At 40.3% G+C, this 16,605-nt stretch overlaps 2 protein-coding genes across 7 annotated transcripts; one reads left to right on the top strand and one right to left on the bottom strand.

Annotated features, from left to right (window-relative positions):
* Positions 1-66: 66 nt before the first annotated feature.
* On the bottom strand, positions 67-8,066 carry leng9 (leukocyte receptor cluster (LRC) member 9). 2 transcript variants are annotated; one of them, XM_073484893.1, is made up of 8 exons: positions 7,975-8,066; positions 7,528-7,680; positions 6,158-6,251; positions 5,324-5,448; positions 4,883-5,209; positions 4,545-4,773; positions 3,423-3,546; positions 67-3,320 (listed from the first exon to the last, which is right to left on the bottom strand). In XM_073484893.1, the coding sequence occupies exons 2-8, from the start codon at positions 7,670-7,672 to the stop codon at positions 2,664-2,666; spliced, it is 1,701 nt and encodes a 566-aa protein (XP_073340994.1). In that variant the 5' UTR covers positions 7,673-7,680; positions 7,975-8,066; the 3' UTR covers positions 67-2,663. The 2 variants fall into 2 exon arrangements, with proteins under 2 accessions (XP_073340994.1, XP_073340995.1); XM_073484894.1 differs by lacking the exon at positions 7,975-8,066 and adding an exon at positions 7,892-7,936.
* Positions 8,067-8,280: 214 nt separating this feature from the next.
* On the top strand, positions 8,281-16,497 carry flcn (folliculin). 5 transcript variants are annotated; one of them, XM_073485588.1, is made up of 13 exons: positions 8,281-8,544; positions 8,711-8,923; positions 9,066-9,212; positions 9,337-9,558; positions 9,691-9,857; positions 10,264-10,355; positions 11,611-11,774; positions 11,951-12,064; positions 12,870-12,993; positions 13,098-13,223; positions 14,463-14,565; positions 14,674-14,890; positions 15,359-16,497. In XM_073485588.1, exons 2-12 carry the CDS (start codon positions 8,711-8,713, stop codon positions 14,879-14,881), a joined length of 1,680 nt encoding a protein of 559 aa, XP_073341689.1. In that variant the 5' UTR covers positions 8,281-8,544; the 3' UTR covers positions 14,882-14,890; positions 15,359-16,497. The 5 variants fall into 5 exon arrangements, with proteins under 5 accessions (XP_073341689.1, XP_073341691.1, XP_073341688.1 ...); XM_073485590.1 differs by lacking the exon at positions 15,359-16,497 and having other exon boundaries at positions 8,283-8,544; positions 14,678-15,308; XM_073485587.1 differs by lacking the exon at positions 15,359-16,497 and having other exon boundaries at positions 8,283-8,544; positions 14,674-15,308.
* The last annotated feature ends 108 nt before the right edge of the window (positions 16,498-16,605 follow it).

The following is a 16,605-nucleotide window of genomic DNA, read 5'->3' as shown; positions in this document are numbered from 1 at the left end:
TATGTTAAACCACAGCAATCCATCCAGGCCATCCATCACTGCGCTGATAAAATATCACCACTCACATTGTTTAAAATAACCAATTCAATATTTAATGTCCTTGATAATCTAGTGCTTATAATTCATTGTAAAAGCATACAAAGCCATCGTTCTTGTGGAACACAGTCCATACATTATTAAACAGATGGTATAAATCGCAGAATTATGAGCTGCAGAATACAACCACTTGGGATAATTTGTGGCTGTAAAGAAAACATAATCTTTTCCCCTCATAGACAATTTATGTCTCATACATATGCTCTTATGGCAAGTGCATTATGTCCCGTCTGTTAAGATAAAACAGGAGATATCAAAGTAGAGCATACCCAAAGTACAGTCGGGCCTGCGTGGAAAAATTAGCCCTGATCACCTTGTTTGGCCCACGAAGATAATAAACAGAGAAAATAAAACTACTTAACTACTTAATATTATTTCATATTACAAGAAAGGAGTTGGTGAAAAACCTTACAACTACTCAAATGTGTGTAAAGGCAGGTTTGACACAGGATGTATCTCCAGCAGGCGATGTTTACAGTAGCTGTGTTCAAGTGGACAATATTTCTTCATTTTGATTTAAGATTTCGGGTCAACTGTTTACATGGGGTTGGATTAATAGGGTTTGGAGTTTAAACGGAACAAATAATTTCACCAGAACAGCTGTGTGACATGCGCAAGTGATGTTACGCCATGTATTCCTCTTCCTCGCCGGACATTTAATCTCTTTTGGCACATGTTTCATCAGCTCCCTGTCCTGAAGATGGATGTCGATCGTCATCTATGTTAAGTTCTCTAAGAGTTTGTATTGTTTGTAGAACAAACTCTTGGCAATTGGAAAAAACGTCTTTCACAACGCATCTTTGTCGAGATGGTGGGCACGCACAGATAAAACGCACCCGTAAAGTAATCAGGTTACATTGTTTACATTGAACAATTTTTGTTTTGATCGGTTTATGAAAAAGTTTAAGATATACTACCCCTCTGTAACTGATTAAAATCAGAATATTAGGCTCCATGATTCATACTGCTGGTTTCCATTTTGACTTGTGCAAATAACATTTATTGTGATCAGCAATTAATCTGTTGATCATTTTCTCAATTAAATTATCAATTTTGATCAATAGAATTTTAGAAAATAGAAAAAAAATGACAAAGTGAAGCAGCATCAACCTGTCTTCACAATGGACAAGCTAGAACTTGACTGAATCATTTATCAAAGCAGTTGCCACTTAATTTTCAGTTAGTCGACTAATTGATTGATTGACTCCTGAGCGAGCATGAAAGCACCCCGGACACTAAAATGTTCTCACACAGCATACTGTGAGCTTCCCCTGATGAATACATTAAACTTTCCGGCACAGTAATGTACAGCTCTTTCATTTAAAAAACATAATGTACATATTTTGAGATTTTTTTTTAAATCAATTTTCTATTTTCTTTTTATGCTTCTTGACTTGCAATTATTGCCTTTTATCTTTCTTTGTCTTTTCATTTCTAATTTTTTTTCTTACTGTATTTACTGTTACACACCAAAACACCAAGGCAAATTTCTTATTTGCCACCTTATTCTGATTTTGTTTTCCGACACATCATTTTAGTAATAGTTATGAAAGATGTTTGCAATAGCAAATATGAGCTTTATAGTGTATTTTCACTAATTTCTATCAATTAAATCAACATTATCTAACTTTGGTACATTTAAATAACAGCTTCAAAATCATGTTGATGATACAGTGTCTTGTAAATACGGTGCCTGTTGTCTCTGTCACTTGTTTCTGCACTAGGTAACTTCAGTGAGAGGGTAGGCTCACAGCGTTACATACATGTTTACTTCAACATACAAGTTTTCAACACATAACATTGTTATGATGTAATGAGTTTTGTTTGTAGTTAGCACCTACATTACATCTGACAGATTGCTACAGACCTGAGATTTGTATTTACGACAGTGGTGTTGCATTCAGAAACTGTGGGGGGCGCCAAATTGCACAATTTCTACATAAAGTTGCTTTAAAACCATTAAATAAGAAGACTGACTGATAAATCTTTATATTACATTATAACAAGAAAAACAGACTTCACAAGTATCATTAATCTACTTTGCCTGAATCTGTTTTTAGTTTTTATATTCTTCTGTTCAGCCAGGCAAAGTAAACATCTGTGCTTTTAGTTCTGGCTGTAGTGCATCAGCTTGCATTATGAATTCCCTGTATTATTATTTTGTACAGACTACATTCATCTCATCCTGAAACCTAAATATGACATACTGGATAATGTGATGGTGCTTATTGGATTAAAAGGCATAGATTGGGATAAATACATACATTTATAATCATATTATTTAAGTGTAGTTTGGTTTTGTGTAGTGTAGTTTGTGTTTGTGATTGTGCTGCAGTCCAGCATCAAGTCAAATTTTGCTCCCTTTTAGGCCTCCCTATAAAAATGTCCTTTACCCAAATATCTTTAAAAGTGCCTGAATAAACTAAATAATGTAAAACACAGACATCAGATTGGTTTGAAAGGCCACATTGATAGTGCAAATGTCAGAGGTATAGCACCCAGTCATATCTCTTAAGTGCTAACATACACGTGTGTTGTGTGTGCATGTGAAATAGCACAGTCTGCTATCATCGAAGAGTGACTGTGCACACGGTCTCATAGAAACCATCTATGGAACCTCCTATAACACAAAGGTGTAAGGTGTTTACTGGCAGACGGCCAAAATTGAAACCTTTCCCCACCTTCAGGTCCCCCACCCCTTCAAAAATCCTGTCAACCTCCCCGCCCACTACCTTGGCCAGTGTGAGGTGGTAGCGCGGGTTGTAAGAGTGCCTGTGGAGCAAGCCCTTCACCCTATAGGCCTCCTGCAGGCCACTGTTGAGCTGCTGGAGGTGGAGCTGAGGCTGGGGACTCAAGTACAGCACCCTCCCATTGAAATGTTTCAGCTTCACAGGGAAGGTCAGAGACACCGGGGGGTTACGATCCAAATGGGCGAACTGTCGGAGGATCTTCGCAGCAGCGTCCACCTCAGCTGGGCTGCGCAGCACCAGGAGGCACATGGTGACATGAAGGCAGGAGGAGGTCTGCCAGTGAGGGGCAGAGGACGGCAGAAGGGAGGTGATCTCCTTCTGCAGCTGCTGGAAACAGGAGAGGATGGCAGGAGTGTTGGCCCTGAACGTAATGAAGTGCGTTGGTCGTTTCTTCGGGGGGCGACCGCCACGTTTCTCCTCTCTCTGCTCCAGAGGTGAACCAGTCTGGCTGATGTTCAGGGCTCCGAGAAAACTCTGTGTTTAACAAAGAAGGGACATAAAGAGCATCACTGTATTAAATAGAAACTGTAATCGCAGAACAAGAAAGTATTTCAGCGTGAGTTGAACTGTACTCACTGAAGCGTCTTCATTGCCTTCCCAGCTTTCTTGCCATTCTTCTGTGGGCTCCTCCTCAGCATCCTGTTTAACAGTTGCTCCTTCTTTTTGGGATGAGGACGTTTGGTCTGTTGAATCCTGAGGTCTAAAATCAAAACAGATTAGAAAAATGGCTCAAATGACTGGAGATTACCTTGCAAATTTTTTTTCCAAGTCACACAACATAACATTTCATAAATGTAAAATGTCTTAAGGACACAGTGTAATAAATTTTTTTTTTTTTTAATTTCAGGTTATTATCTTATGTCCTCATGTTGATTGTTCTGTTATCTTGTTATAAAATATCATTTTTGAGTATTTCTATATCCAAACCCCTCTCTTTTCCTGTAAAATACTACAATATTTTGGAAGACCAAACTTGAACTCATGTTTCTCCAGTTAAACTGGGGTGACGAGCTAATCCGACAATGACATAAAACCACACTTGAGCGTGACCTTGTGGGTTATAGTAGCTAGCAGAGTGATATCATGAGGTCAGAGGTGTGTGTTTGATTGTTAGTTGGCAAAAACTTTGGTCAGATATCTTCTAGATTACGGTGGAGTGTTGATTCATTCATTTCTCCCTCATCCAGCTCCGCAGCTATATTCGCTAAGCTACGCACAATGTGAAGGATCTGATTTAAATCATTCTCCTCTAAATCATATTCTGTTTTAGGGCTGCAACTAATGTTTTTTTCCATTATCGATTAATCTACATACTATGTTCTGAACTGATTGTTTTGAATGATGTTAGAAAAAGAGTCTTCAGTCCAAAACCCAAAGATATTCAGTCCACCATCATCTACGACCTGAAATGGATCATACGCTGACATCTGAAAATATTTTTCTTGCTTAAAAAATAACTAAACTGTTATTTAATGATACAAATTGATCAAGTTGATACATTTTCTCTCAATAAACCAACAACTTGCAGCTCTATTCTGTGTCACTCTTAAATATGTCACATTGGGAAAGCTTAAGATGCTTTAACTTCTATTTTCCCTGTGACTATGTCGCACACTGAGTGCAGAACACCATTTTGTTTTGTACAGCAGTTGTTATCTGTTCTCAGTTAAATCTGAAGGGTGAACATGAACAGCGGACCTTGCTATTCCTGATTCCTGTTGTTCCTGAGAAGCGTGTACTGGACTCTTTGGACCTGGTTGTGTTGACTCTTGGTTGTAATCATCCATCTCAGTCAGCCTCTCCTCCTCCAGATGTGTGTTCTCTGTATGAGTACACTCCTCTGTTTCACTCTGCCCACGGACAACAGGTGGCTGCTCTTCTGTTGTTTCAAGGTCTTGTTGTTTCTCTTGGTCCTCTGTGTTTATTCCTTGTGAAAGAAATTATGATATTTGTTGAGTGTAAATCCTGTAGAGTGTACTGGCTTTTGTAAATTTTGTATATTCAAGGTGGGGTAGCAATAAAGGGTCCTCGCTCACCCTTTACTTCCTCCTCCCCTCCAAAGGGGGGAGCCAGAGATTGACCGGTGGAGCCAAACACCCTGTCAGTCCTGCTGTGGCGGTCCCAGACGCGGTGCCCTCTGTAGGTGAAGTACTGGATCCTGTGTCTGGGCAGGGCCAGCTCAGTGGAGTAATCACAGTCGCAGGGGTTGGTGTCCCAGTTGAAGTCATTGAAGGGACGCTCCAGCACACCGAGGAAGCGATCTACGTACCCCACCACAAACTCTGAAGCATCTACTGAGGCGTCCCACAGGATCCGAGAGATAACATCATCTGCTGTGCGCATGCGAGGCTTCTTGTTCACCTCTTCAGGAGAGGGAGATAGAAAAAAAGTGTTAAAACAGATTAATGTAGGACTGCTGGCCTCCTTAGAATATGTTGTCATTCTCAGATGACATAGAAAACTAAATATGGAGGTACCTTTTGGCTCGAATTTTAGCTTTGTTGCTTTGTTCACTTTCTTCTTGTGTGTTCCTGTCTTTTCTCCATCCTGTTTGTCATCCTGGTCAGGAGACACAGCCCCTGAATCATCCACTGATGGGTCACTATGAAAAGAGAGCCACAAGAGTGGAAAGAATGCTAATTATGAATGTGAGTCATGACAAAAAAAATGATGAAACCCTTAATAACATTTGACACAGATTCATGAAGCATGTCTGAACTTTGTGTTAACACCCATATTGAGTCATGGCTGAGTACAGAGATGTGGACTCAAGGGGACTCAAGTCATTGTGAATTGGACGCAAATCACTGATTTGATAAAGTGCAACTTGACCTAACAGAAAATTACTTAAGACTCAACACAGACTTGGAGGTTAAAGACTTTGGACTTGACTTATGATATGATGACTGGAATGAATTGTCTGTGTTCATTAAATGTTTTTTTTTTTATTCTGATGTCAGTGTTTCACTATTTAAAAGTGATTCAGGTAATCGTTATACATTTTTAACAGGTTAGATAGCTTGGCAAATACTTTCATTATTATTAGACAGGTACTTATAACTTGTATTTTGTCATTTACAGCGACTAATCATACATTCAGAGTTCATAGGGGCATGTGAGAATAAATACTTTTAGCACTCAGGCAGCCATCTATTTAATGCTAGCCTTAATGTCCTATGATAATTTGCAACCCAACATTTATTGACACAGATAATAAAATAAAGATGTACTTTTCAAAAGTCTAACAAGGAAATTAAAAGCTGTCCTTCATCCTGCTGGTTTGTTCACTGAACAAAATAAGGCGAGCAGACCTGTGAGACAAACGGCATCTGTTGCCAAAATGACACTTTCCCATCAGGAAAAACTGGCACACGTTGACTCCATCCTCATCCCGTTCTCCTGACTCTGTCAATGATAGAGACAGACACAGAGGGAAGGTGAGCAGAACAGACGTGTAATTAAACTGTAATGAAAGCCTGTACAGAAGGTGATCAGAGTCTCAGTGTCTGCATTTAAATTAAAATAAAGACTCATAGCAGTGACTGTTGGTCATGGTCACTCAACAGGTGATTCAACAGTTTGGGACGCCTGTCCCATAATTCCCGGATGTGTTGATGATCTCTAACCAGAACAGAAGTTATGTGTGCCAGATTACAGATAGATGGTAAATGCACCGACGTCGGGAAATATGATCCCTAATCGCCTGCCCTCAAAGTGTAGGACACCAAACAAAATGTCATTATGTTCATCTGATTCTTATCTTAAGCAGCTCTGATATTGCATTCAACAGTTCAAATCTGGAATAAATAAGTGATTAATCTCCATGAAAAACCTTGCAGTGGAAAAAATGTGTATAACACTGTATTTCCTCTCCAATACACTTCCATAGAGTGTAAATCATGTAACAGGTGGTAATGACTCGACCCGGAGGACTAAAATGTCAGCCAAGTAGTTGGGATGTGGTTGCCTGTAAACTCAAAACACATACCACACAGCCTGTAATGCTATTTCCAGATAGGAAGACTGGATGTGACTCATGTTCCAAATCTTTCAATTTTTAGCTGTCTTCCATCCCCCCGAGAAAGCTCTGGCTGTCACAGATTGATCACATCATAGTTTTAGTCTTCCCGACATAAGCTTTCAGTAAAAGAAACTAAAGGTAACTGGGTAAAATAATGACGATGAAGAAATGATTCCTTGGAAAGGTGAAACTGAGCCAAGAGTACACGCAAACAGTAAATATTTCTCTCACACCGGAGGTCAGAGCCAATACTCATGGCTCATGATTCACTTCCTGACTCTTGACACATTTCCAGCAGAGAAGTCTGGCATGAAGTAAACATGTTGGTAGCCATTACTGTGGTCTACTCATTCATTCAGCTCCCCCTTTTAAGGTTACCGACTCCAGACACATGATAACATAACCAGGACCTTACCAGAACTCAAACTGCTCACAGTAACACAGAAGTGTATTGTAGTGTATTGCTAAATAGGTTTACAAAATCGATTTCTTGGAAAAGATTACAGGCTGTTTCCAGCTACATGAGTTACTAACAGGTCTATTGTGGAAGTAAAAGTCTCTTGAGTATGTGATACACTATATGGACTTAGCTATGGCTATATATTGAAGTTAGTAGCCTTTTGATACCTGTTTTACGTGGGAAATAAAAAGCAAATTTACCTGTTGTGGTTTTTAGGGTGTCTTTGCCACTGTTAGGCTCAGAGGGGACCCTTGCCTCTGGGCTCGGTGCATCTGTCAAGAGGGTCCCATCACCTGTCTGGTCCTCTGGTGGCACTGAGGGCTCTCCTAATCCGTCTGATGCCATGCTCCAATCTGTGATATAAAAGGCAATGTTGCTTCAGAAACAAATCCTCTGTGTCTCTGTGGTGTTTGCTGCTAAACCTTTAGCTTTGTTTGACCTGAAAGAATGACTCAGTAAGACCGGACACTCCTAAAACTGAAATATTTACTTCCTAACTATGGAAATGTTCCCAACACGAACTTATGCGGAAGTGGTTAGTTAGCGTTTAATAATATTACAAACCTTTCAAAGTTCAACATAGAAAATTAACAACCTAAAATGTAGAAAATACGATTTCAACATAAACAAGTATTTTAAAAAAACACCTTGAAAATCTATTATTTTTCAATCTTTTACAACCGAAGAAGCACACGATTCTGACTCCTTCTCGCCCTTTGACCCGCGTTTGTTGTCTCGCAGGGGATCATGGGTAACGTAGTCTTTACAAGTCTTTCGTCGAAAAGTGCCTTTGTGGAAACATTAAACAAAGCCCGATACCAGAAAATAAATCTGGTATTTGATTACTTTCTTGTTGCTTAAAAAAATAATCAAGATTTTACCGATTTAAAGGTTAAAATTGAGGGGAAAGTAGCGCCGTTAACCGCCATGCGTCATTTGAGCCCGAGCGCGTGACTGCGCGTCACGTGACTGTGTGTTATTGTCAGTTAGCAGCTGCACAGAAAGAAAACAGAACAAAAAGTGAAGAAAACCTGAATATGAGACGCGGAGAGTCATGGATTTTACGATAACGGACTAAATGAAGACTTCTGTTTGTTTTGTGCGACTATTTCGATATGCTGCTTTGTGTAAAACGGCTTTTTTTTAACGTTGCGGGCGATGAGCGTCCTTTTGTGAAGCCGCGCTGAGCACCAGTCATTTGTTGTACTTGGCTGAAGGTAAGACTATCTGGTATCATCAGCTGTAATAACAGTGTAACCTAGTAATGTCAGTGACTCACCAGAAACAGATGTTATGTTATGACCTGCTTGTTACTGCACATATCAGTTTCAAACATATTCAGCGCTGTAAAAACCTGAAAACCGTGTTTTCTCCCTTCTTCAGATGAATGCTCTGGTTGCTCTCTGTCACTTCTGTGAGCTCCATGGCCCTCGGACGTTGTTTTGCACTGAAGCACTGCACCCTCCATCCCCGTCCCCTTCATCCCAGACAGGTGCCCCAGTGCCAGGGGACAGGGACCGTGATGGTGACAGGGAAGGAGAAGGGCTGACCATGAGGGCCAACAGCTCGGCCACACAGAGAGGGGAAATGTGTGACGTGAGTGAACTGAACCACCCCTCTCTTCACATGTCTTCTACATCGTAAAACTATAGATATACCTATATTTTTCTATGCAGTGAGTTCATAGTTCTGTATTCTGTATTAAAGTACTAATTTCCCTCTTCTCCTCACCTCATAGGGCTGTCGATCCCTTCCTGCATCTCACCCTGGCTTCATGAGCATTGATGACGAAACAGGCATTCGCTTCCTGAGCCACCAGCATCCCAGACAGCCGCAGCTGTTCAGCGTGGTCCGCCAGGCATGCGTACGCAGCCTCAGCTGTGAGGTAAACAGTGACGTACGTCTGCATGTATGTGTGTGTGAGTCACACATCCCATACACTGAATAACTTATTACATTTTCTTATTCCCTTGTTGCCACCCACTCTCTCTCTCTGTCTGTGTCGTCAGGTGTGTCCCGGCCGTGAAGGCCCGATTTTCTTTGGAGATGAGCAGCACGGTTTTGTGTTCTCGCACACGTTCTTTATCAAAGACAGCCTCGCCAGGGGCTTCCAGCGCTGGTACAGTATCGTCATGGTAGCAATGGACAGGATCTACCTTATCAACTCCTGGCCTTTTCTGTTACGCCACCTCAGACTCACAATCCAGAGCCTGCAAAGCACTGCCCTCAAGGTAGGGTGCCATGTCCACTTCATGCCTTTTTTTTTCAGTTTACTCAAATAAAAACATATTTAGAAACATTAACTGATTCCACAGGCATGTATCTGTTAGTTTGCCTAATGTCTTCATACTTTACTCCATCAGGTGTTTGACAATGAACAAGGAGTTTGTCCCCAGCGAGCAGTGAGGATGAACAGTGTCTTCTCACCTGCAGTGTTTCCACACCAAAGGAGTGGCAATGCAGCACGATCACTAACTTCTCTTACCCAGCATCCCAATCTCTGGGCCAGCCTGCACTCCTCCTTTAGCTGGTGCGTTTATATGCTTTCAGTTCATTATGAGTGGGTTTACATTCGCGTTAGTACCCCGTTTATTCTTGGGCATGTAGAGTCATATCCTGGTTTTGAGAAACCTGGATGTGCTAATTTGACTACTCATATAGAAACTAGGATACCGTGGCATGTAAAAACCTTATCCTGGTTTATAAACATACAGATCAGTGGTTGAGATGGTGAGAGATCAAGACATGCCTGCTGGCAGACAATCAGAAATGGATACTTTTAAGATCATGTATACAGGGACCATATCACAGATGTGATCAAAAATGGGATACGACTCAAAACTAGAATACTAATTTGCATGTTGAAGCACTTTATGGCATACAAGCTGTTGTCTTTTTTCCTGTATTCACTCACTTGGACATGTGGATGTCTCCAGGCTGCTGAAGGCCTGTGGGAGTCGTCTGACAGAGAAGCTGCTGGAGGGAGCCCCCACAGAGGACACGCTGGTGCTAATAGAGAGACAGACGGGTAGGCACATTGTCCCTAATCAAACAGGATGTTTTAAACTATTATGTAATGGAAACTTTTGTATTTTCCCATCTCACGCTTGTTTAAGCATGTTATTTTAGCAATGTAATTGTAGTAATGCAGCCCGTGATTTCCGGTGACTGAAAACTTGTCACAAAATGGAAAATCATTTATTTGGGTGATGCTTGGACATGTCTTGCCTTGTCCTGATGGAGGATGATATCAGACAGCAGATGTCATGTGTTTGCACAATGTGCCATGGTTTTATCATCAGTCTGAAAAGTCTCCTGTTAAAGTCTGATTCACTGGGTCAGTCAGTGCAGAGGCTCACTGGCTACGAAAACAAAGTGATTCATTTAACCATTGTGCTCAAATGTACAGCCTTTTCCAGATGGCGTTTACACAATATTTAGTCGAGATCAAGTGATTAAAAGATTTTGATTTCCCCGGCCAGCGAGGCTCTTAGGTTGTGGAATTTTAATACCCTGTTCCCTTATATCAATATTGTCATTAAATAAACTTTACTTCTGTAGCGCTTTTCAGAATCATAGTTACCAAGTGATTAACGGGGGTTAATTACAACACAATAAAATAAAAGTATTACAATTATCAATAATATGAAAGCAGTACAATAAAAAATGACATTTTTTTTTTATATAGTATATAGTTTTAATATTGTGCAGACTACAGCGGAGCTATTTCATTAGTAATCATAATAATAACTTTATTTGTATAGCACCTTTCATACATAAAATGCAGCTCAAAGTGCTTTACAGTATGGTGTTAAAAATAAAACACAATATGAAAAGAAAAAACATAAAAATAAGTTCATAAAAATAGATTTAAAAAAAACAATAAAAAGGCAGAGAAATACATTAAATGCAACTCAAAGTGCTTTTAACAATAACACACAATAGAAGAAGAACACAGACAAGATAAATAAGTTCAGAAAAAAACAAAAAAAACATCAAATAAAAAGGCAGGTACATAAAAGTAGTTTTTTAAAAAAAGATGCATGCCTGAATAAGTGCATTGTGTGCTGTGTTGCTGTAGTTTATTCTTTAGTGGGATTGAAATTAGTCACTGATAAGAGAGAATACTGTGCAACCACATTACACTATATAGAGAGCATGACACAGAGTCTGCTCTTTGTAAAATAATCTCCCTTGGAATTCCCCCAAATTTGCAATAAACCAAGACATGAAAGCATTTGGTCATCGCTATTTCTGTTCTGATGTCACTTTGTTTCCCAAAGAGCAAGAGGAGGAAATGAGCTGCTGGGAAGGAGCAGAAGGAGGCGCTGCAAAGTCACAGCGGCACCAATCAGAGAGCGAGCTGGGCCTCGACTTCCTGTGTGATCATGCAAAATTGGATGAGTTACCTGGTCCCAAATTTAGGTCACTGAGGCATTTGAGACAGGTAAACTTCAGAAATATATTAAGTTGACTATGTAAGTTGACAGAAAACTGAAAAAAGACTGAGATTCTTCTCCTTCTAATTATATAAATTTCGTACATTTTGGTCAATTCACACCTTTACATTAGCTCATATGTATCTGTGACATGCTGTACATCAAAGTCTGAATCGTTCTGCAGGTTCTCGGGGCTGCTGAGTTTCGTCAGCTGGTGTGGCATGTGCTCATGGGAAATCAGGTCATATGGAGAGGCGCAGACCCCGGGCTCATCCAATCAGCTTTTACAGTGCTCAAGGTACTCTACTACTGTTTGGCCTTTTCTGCCTCGTTAGGAGAGATATCATGTTAGGACAAGTGATAACACCTGGGAGGGTCTTAATTAGTTATCCACAATGTAAATAATGTGTCATTAGTAAAATGCAGTGTGGTATGACACAGTTGTAAACATTAAACACTGTTTCATGTTGCTGCGGTTGAAAAGTAGTTATGAAATATGGCTAATTACAAATATTGTCTCATGTGACAATGTTTGGTTTGGGTTTCAGATATTATTTCTCCATAAAGAGCCAATGCTCGCCTGAAGACATATTATTATTTATGCTAACATTACACGCCTTGAAAATGTTCTTTGCCTGTACATGCTCCCCTGAACTCCCTATGTAAGAAGCACAAACGAGACAGAGCATGCAGCTGTTTTTGTTAAACGTTCCTTTTTACTGTTGAAAGATATTTGAGTATGTCATCCATTTGACATTGTTATTTTTAATATAGTTTTTTCTGTCTTTTAAATTGGTTACAGTTAGATTGTTGCATGCTTTCTAATACCTCCCAGGCCTTTTCCACAGCGGACATGTTTACTCATCATAGTGGAAAATTGCACAGGTGTTACTAATAACATTAACAATGGCAAACCAGGACACTGAAGCAGCTAAATGGAATTTAGCCATCGTTAATTTTATTATTTACACCTGTGTATTCTGTGTCAAAATATCAGCTATAGAAGATACTTATCTGTCAAAATAAGTGAGTGGTTGGGAGGCCATTAACACGCTCACTTCAAGCATGTTTATAATCTGAATCTCTGTCCTGTTTCCCATCAGTCTTTGCTGCCGGTGGGCTGTGTGCGATCTGTGCCATACAGTGCTCAATATGAGGAGGCCTACAAATGCAACTTCCTGGGTCTCAGCCCAGATGTTCCTATCCCAACTCACGTCAGCTCCTCAGGTAAAAGAGAGTCTTTAAACTGTAATAGATTTCTGTATGTGCCGTTGGCTTGTGCATGCAGGTCATAATTTACTGATTTAAACTTCCTTTTGTTTGTCCTGCAGAGTTTTCAGTGCTGGTGGATGTCACTTCAGAGAGAGGCTGTCAGATCTCAGCCATGGGTGAAGACGATATCTCCTCACTTTATCAGTTCACCATCAGCAGTGCCAACTCACAGCCCACAGACAGGGGTGAGTGCACGTACCTTCATTTATAAATAGTCACTGTAGGTTTGCTGCCACTTTCACTTTCTCCTGGTTAAAGCTTTAAAAGCAAAGAGATGTCTTTGCCAATGCTGCACAAACTTAAAGGGAAAGTTCACCCCAAAATAAAAAATAAAATGTTTTCCTCTTACCTGTAGTGCTTTTTATCCCTAGATTGTTTTGGTGTGAGTTGCAATGTTTTGGAATATCAGCCATAGAGATGTCTGCCTTCTCTTGAATATAATTGAACTAGATGGCACTCGGCTTGAGGAGCTCAAAGCTCTAAAAATATACATTTGAAAAACTCAACAGTCATGTCTCTTTCCAGAAGTCATGACCCAGTTACTCATGATAATCCACAGACCTTGTTGTGAAGAGTTTCATGTAGGAACTATTTTATTTCTACCAAACTACACCCGGCAACCGTTCCACTACACAGAAGGAAGCGTGCATGTACTCATGGACAAGAGGCTCATTGTCGTGACAACGCAGGATATAAACATTAATGGTGCCCTCCTCAGCGAAGATATAACGTCTGCTAGCTTAGTTAGCTTGTCTCTGGTCCATGAGTAGTAGCATGCTTCCTTGTGCACAGTGATAAGGTAGAAAGAGAAAATAGTTCCTACATGAATCAGCTCACAACAACAGGGTCTGTGGATTATCTTGAGTAACCACGTGATGATTTCCACCTTCCACCAGAGTGCCATCTAGTTCCATTATATTTGAGAGAAGGCAGATATCTCCAAAACTCTGCAACTAACACTACAATCTAGGTGGATACATAGCCCAACAGGTTAGAGGACTTTAAACTGATTTTATCCAATCACAGAAAATGTTGTGACATTTGAATCTGATATCTAAATCCGCATCAAGGTACACATAATTATGAGTTATGTGGGACAGATTTCTTCAACCTTTAACTAAGAACAGAAGTGAGAGTGAAAATCAGAAAATGTTCAGACATGTCCCGGTCCACAATGATAAGGAATCCTTAAAAGACTCCCAGGATCTGAGTCCACCTGTAAAAACTAGTGTTTCTTGGCCTACCGCCCATCTTTTCACCAACTTTGATTCAAAACCGTTCATCCAGAAAGTTTTTGAGATTAAGTGAACAAAAGGGACCAAAAAACAACCTCATTGTAAATAAGTATTAAAACAGTTTGTACTTATACTGTGGTTTACTAATCATATGATAAGCTGTCAAACAGTCTTTGTCTCTTTTACCAGGTCCAACGTTATTGAACAAGCTTGAGGTGGCTCTGTCGAATGAGAACTTGTCTGTGGACGTCGTATCTCACTGCTTGTTGTGTCTGAAGGAAGAGTGGATGAAGTGAGTAAAACCCATTCATTCTAAATCAAAGACCACCTGGGTTTTTAGCAAGTTTTCACAAATTTCCCTATGAAAGCCCTCTAATAGCTGTTTCTCTTTCTCTTCCAGTAAGGTCAAAGTTCTATTCAAGTTCTCCAAAGTGGACGGGCGAGGGAGGGAGGACACCCAGAAGGTTCTGGCCCTCCTCGGCGCCACCGGGCCAGGCGAGGAGGACAACGTCAGGCTGCTAAAGTTCTGGATGACTGGACTCAGCAAAACCTACAAGAGTCATTTAATGACCGCAGTGCGAGGAGGGGAGAGGAGCCCCAGCCAGTGACAAAGAGAGGTGAAGAAAGGAGGAGGAGGAGGAGGGGTGAAGAGAAAGGGGGCTGAAAACAGGGGCAAATACTAAAGAAAGGAAAGTGAAAGCAAGGAATTTTCATCAACAGTTTTTTGGGCTGTTTGGGACTTTTAGTGGGATGAAAGAGGAATGTGAATGGATGACAGAAATGCTTTGGCTCATCCATTATTGTCTTTTTAATTAATGAGAAATCTACTGTTCCTAACCCTGATTATTATCCTGCACAGATTAACACATTCAGCCAGTTTGGATAATGTATGAGGCTGTTGTTTGTCAAAGGGAATTATTGTACCTCTACATATTAATATGTAAAGTTTAACTTATTACAAACAGACTTTGCACTTTGTTTACTCTTTTTCTGATGTTTTAAAATGAAATAAATAAACTGGAACGGTCACTCTGACGCCCTTTTCGTTTTAAATTCCACTATTGGCTCCATCTTGTGGCAAACAGGAAGAACATAAAGGGAGTGAATCGAAGGCAAGCAGCTTTTCTCCGCCAGCTCCCACTCACTTGTTTGAGTGGCCGGCAGTCAGCAAGTCTCAAGTGGTGTAAGACAACACTCTTTTAAGGTTTGACGGTGTCCTTAAATCCACAAAACGGTTGCATAACACGGCCCTGCTCCAGTACAGCCGACCACATCAGCAAGATTTTGGCTTCTTAATGAGCCCGTTGCACACAGATCCACTAAAAAGCTGAGGGGTTTTTTTTTTCATACCAGAGTTATTTGAGCCTGTTGCTTTGCTGAAGCTTGCAGACTTGAGTCAATAAAATTCAGCAACATACGGCTTTGTTTAAATTCAGAGGGGGGGCTTTTTTTTCTTACTTGTGTAGTTATTGTGTAGGTAATACAAATCAGGTTGCAGTCCAAATTGCAAGGAAAAGTCAGTTTGTAAATATTAGGATTGACTGTAGCTTTCCACTGCTCAGAATTGCAAATAGAGTGTGACTTGTTTTTTTGTTATTCTTTTCTGACTCAAATCTGGATTTCATTTTGCAAGTTTCACTAGAAAAAGCACAAACGTCATTTGCAGCAGCTCCACAGATTAGTTACATATTTACTTCCCTCAATATGCAAGTGATGTTTGAACAGGAAGACAGCACAATGACAGGATATTTGTAGCTATCATTAAAGCACATAGCGTAGGTGAAGAGGTTTGGAGTTGATGATCCCTCTGGGAGTGTTATAATATAGTGCTTGCAGTGAGGCTGCTGCTCTCTAGTTTCCTTTTCCCTGTCAACGGAGAAGGGACATTGGAAAACTGTCTTGTTTCCTTTGGCTTGTGTTCAAAAGAAGGACAAATACAAGAACAATTCCTCTGTGAAACGAGGAAAAAACTTCCTGCCTTTCATTAGTAATTAACTCCTCTCCTGACACCCCACATAACCTGAGGGGAAACAGCAACACATTACAAATAAGATGATGACAGCTATGCACAATATTAGACATCACACGATCACACCATCCACCTCGGTGGAGGCCATTTTAACAGTAATGAGTACAGAAAGCTGTCACACATGGTATGACTTGCAAGTTCTGGCAATGCAGTGTTGCAATCCTGTTTTTCAGGGAATGTGATTCTGTGATTTATTTAAAAAAAAAAAAAAAAAGAAGGCAGATCATGTGATGATTAAACAGGATGATATTGCGCACTGACTCTGGAGGGATAAAGACCAGTGGATCCACACAGGCACAGAGG

This window comes from Pagrus major, chromosome 17 (assembly GCF_040436345.1).
Source record: "Pagrus major chromosome 17, Pma_NU_1.0".
NCBI classification, from domain to species: domain Eukaryota; kingdom Metazoa; phylum Chordata; class Actinopteri; order Spariformes; family Sparidae; genus Pagrus; species Pagrus major.
Note: the sequence above shows the minus strand (reverse complement) of the source record. Positions and strands in the feature narration are given on the sequence as shown.

Bases quoted from the DNA above. Each gene is read 5' to 3' on its own strand.
- leng9 (XM_073484893.1), bottom strand. From the start codon at position 7,672: ATGGCATCAGACGGATTAGGAGAGCCCTCAGTGCCACCAGAGGACCAG. The intron at 4,774-4,882 runs GTGAGCGAGGAC...TTCTTTCACAAG, and splicing joins AGGGGAGGAGGAAGTAAAGG to GAATAAACACAGAGGACCAA. The intron at 3,547-4,544 runs GTCCGCTGTTCA...TTTTGATTTTAG, and splicing joins CAGGAATCAGGAATAGCAAG to ACCTCAGGATTCAACAGACC.
- flcn (XM_073485586.1), top strand. From the start codon at position 8,711: ATGAATGCTCTGGTTGCTCTCTGTCACTTCTGTGAGCTCCATGGCCCT. The intron at 9,559-9,690 runs GTAGGGTGCCAT...TTACTCCATCAG, and splicing joins TGCAAAGCACTGCCCTCAAG to GTGTTTGACAATGAACAAGG. The intron at 12,994-13,097 runs GTAAAAGAGAGT...TTTGTCCTGCAG, and splicing joins AACTCACGTCAGCTCCTCAG to AGTTTTCAGTGCTGGTGGAT.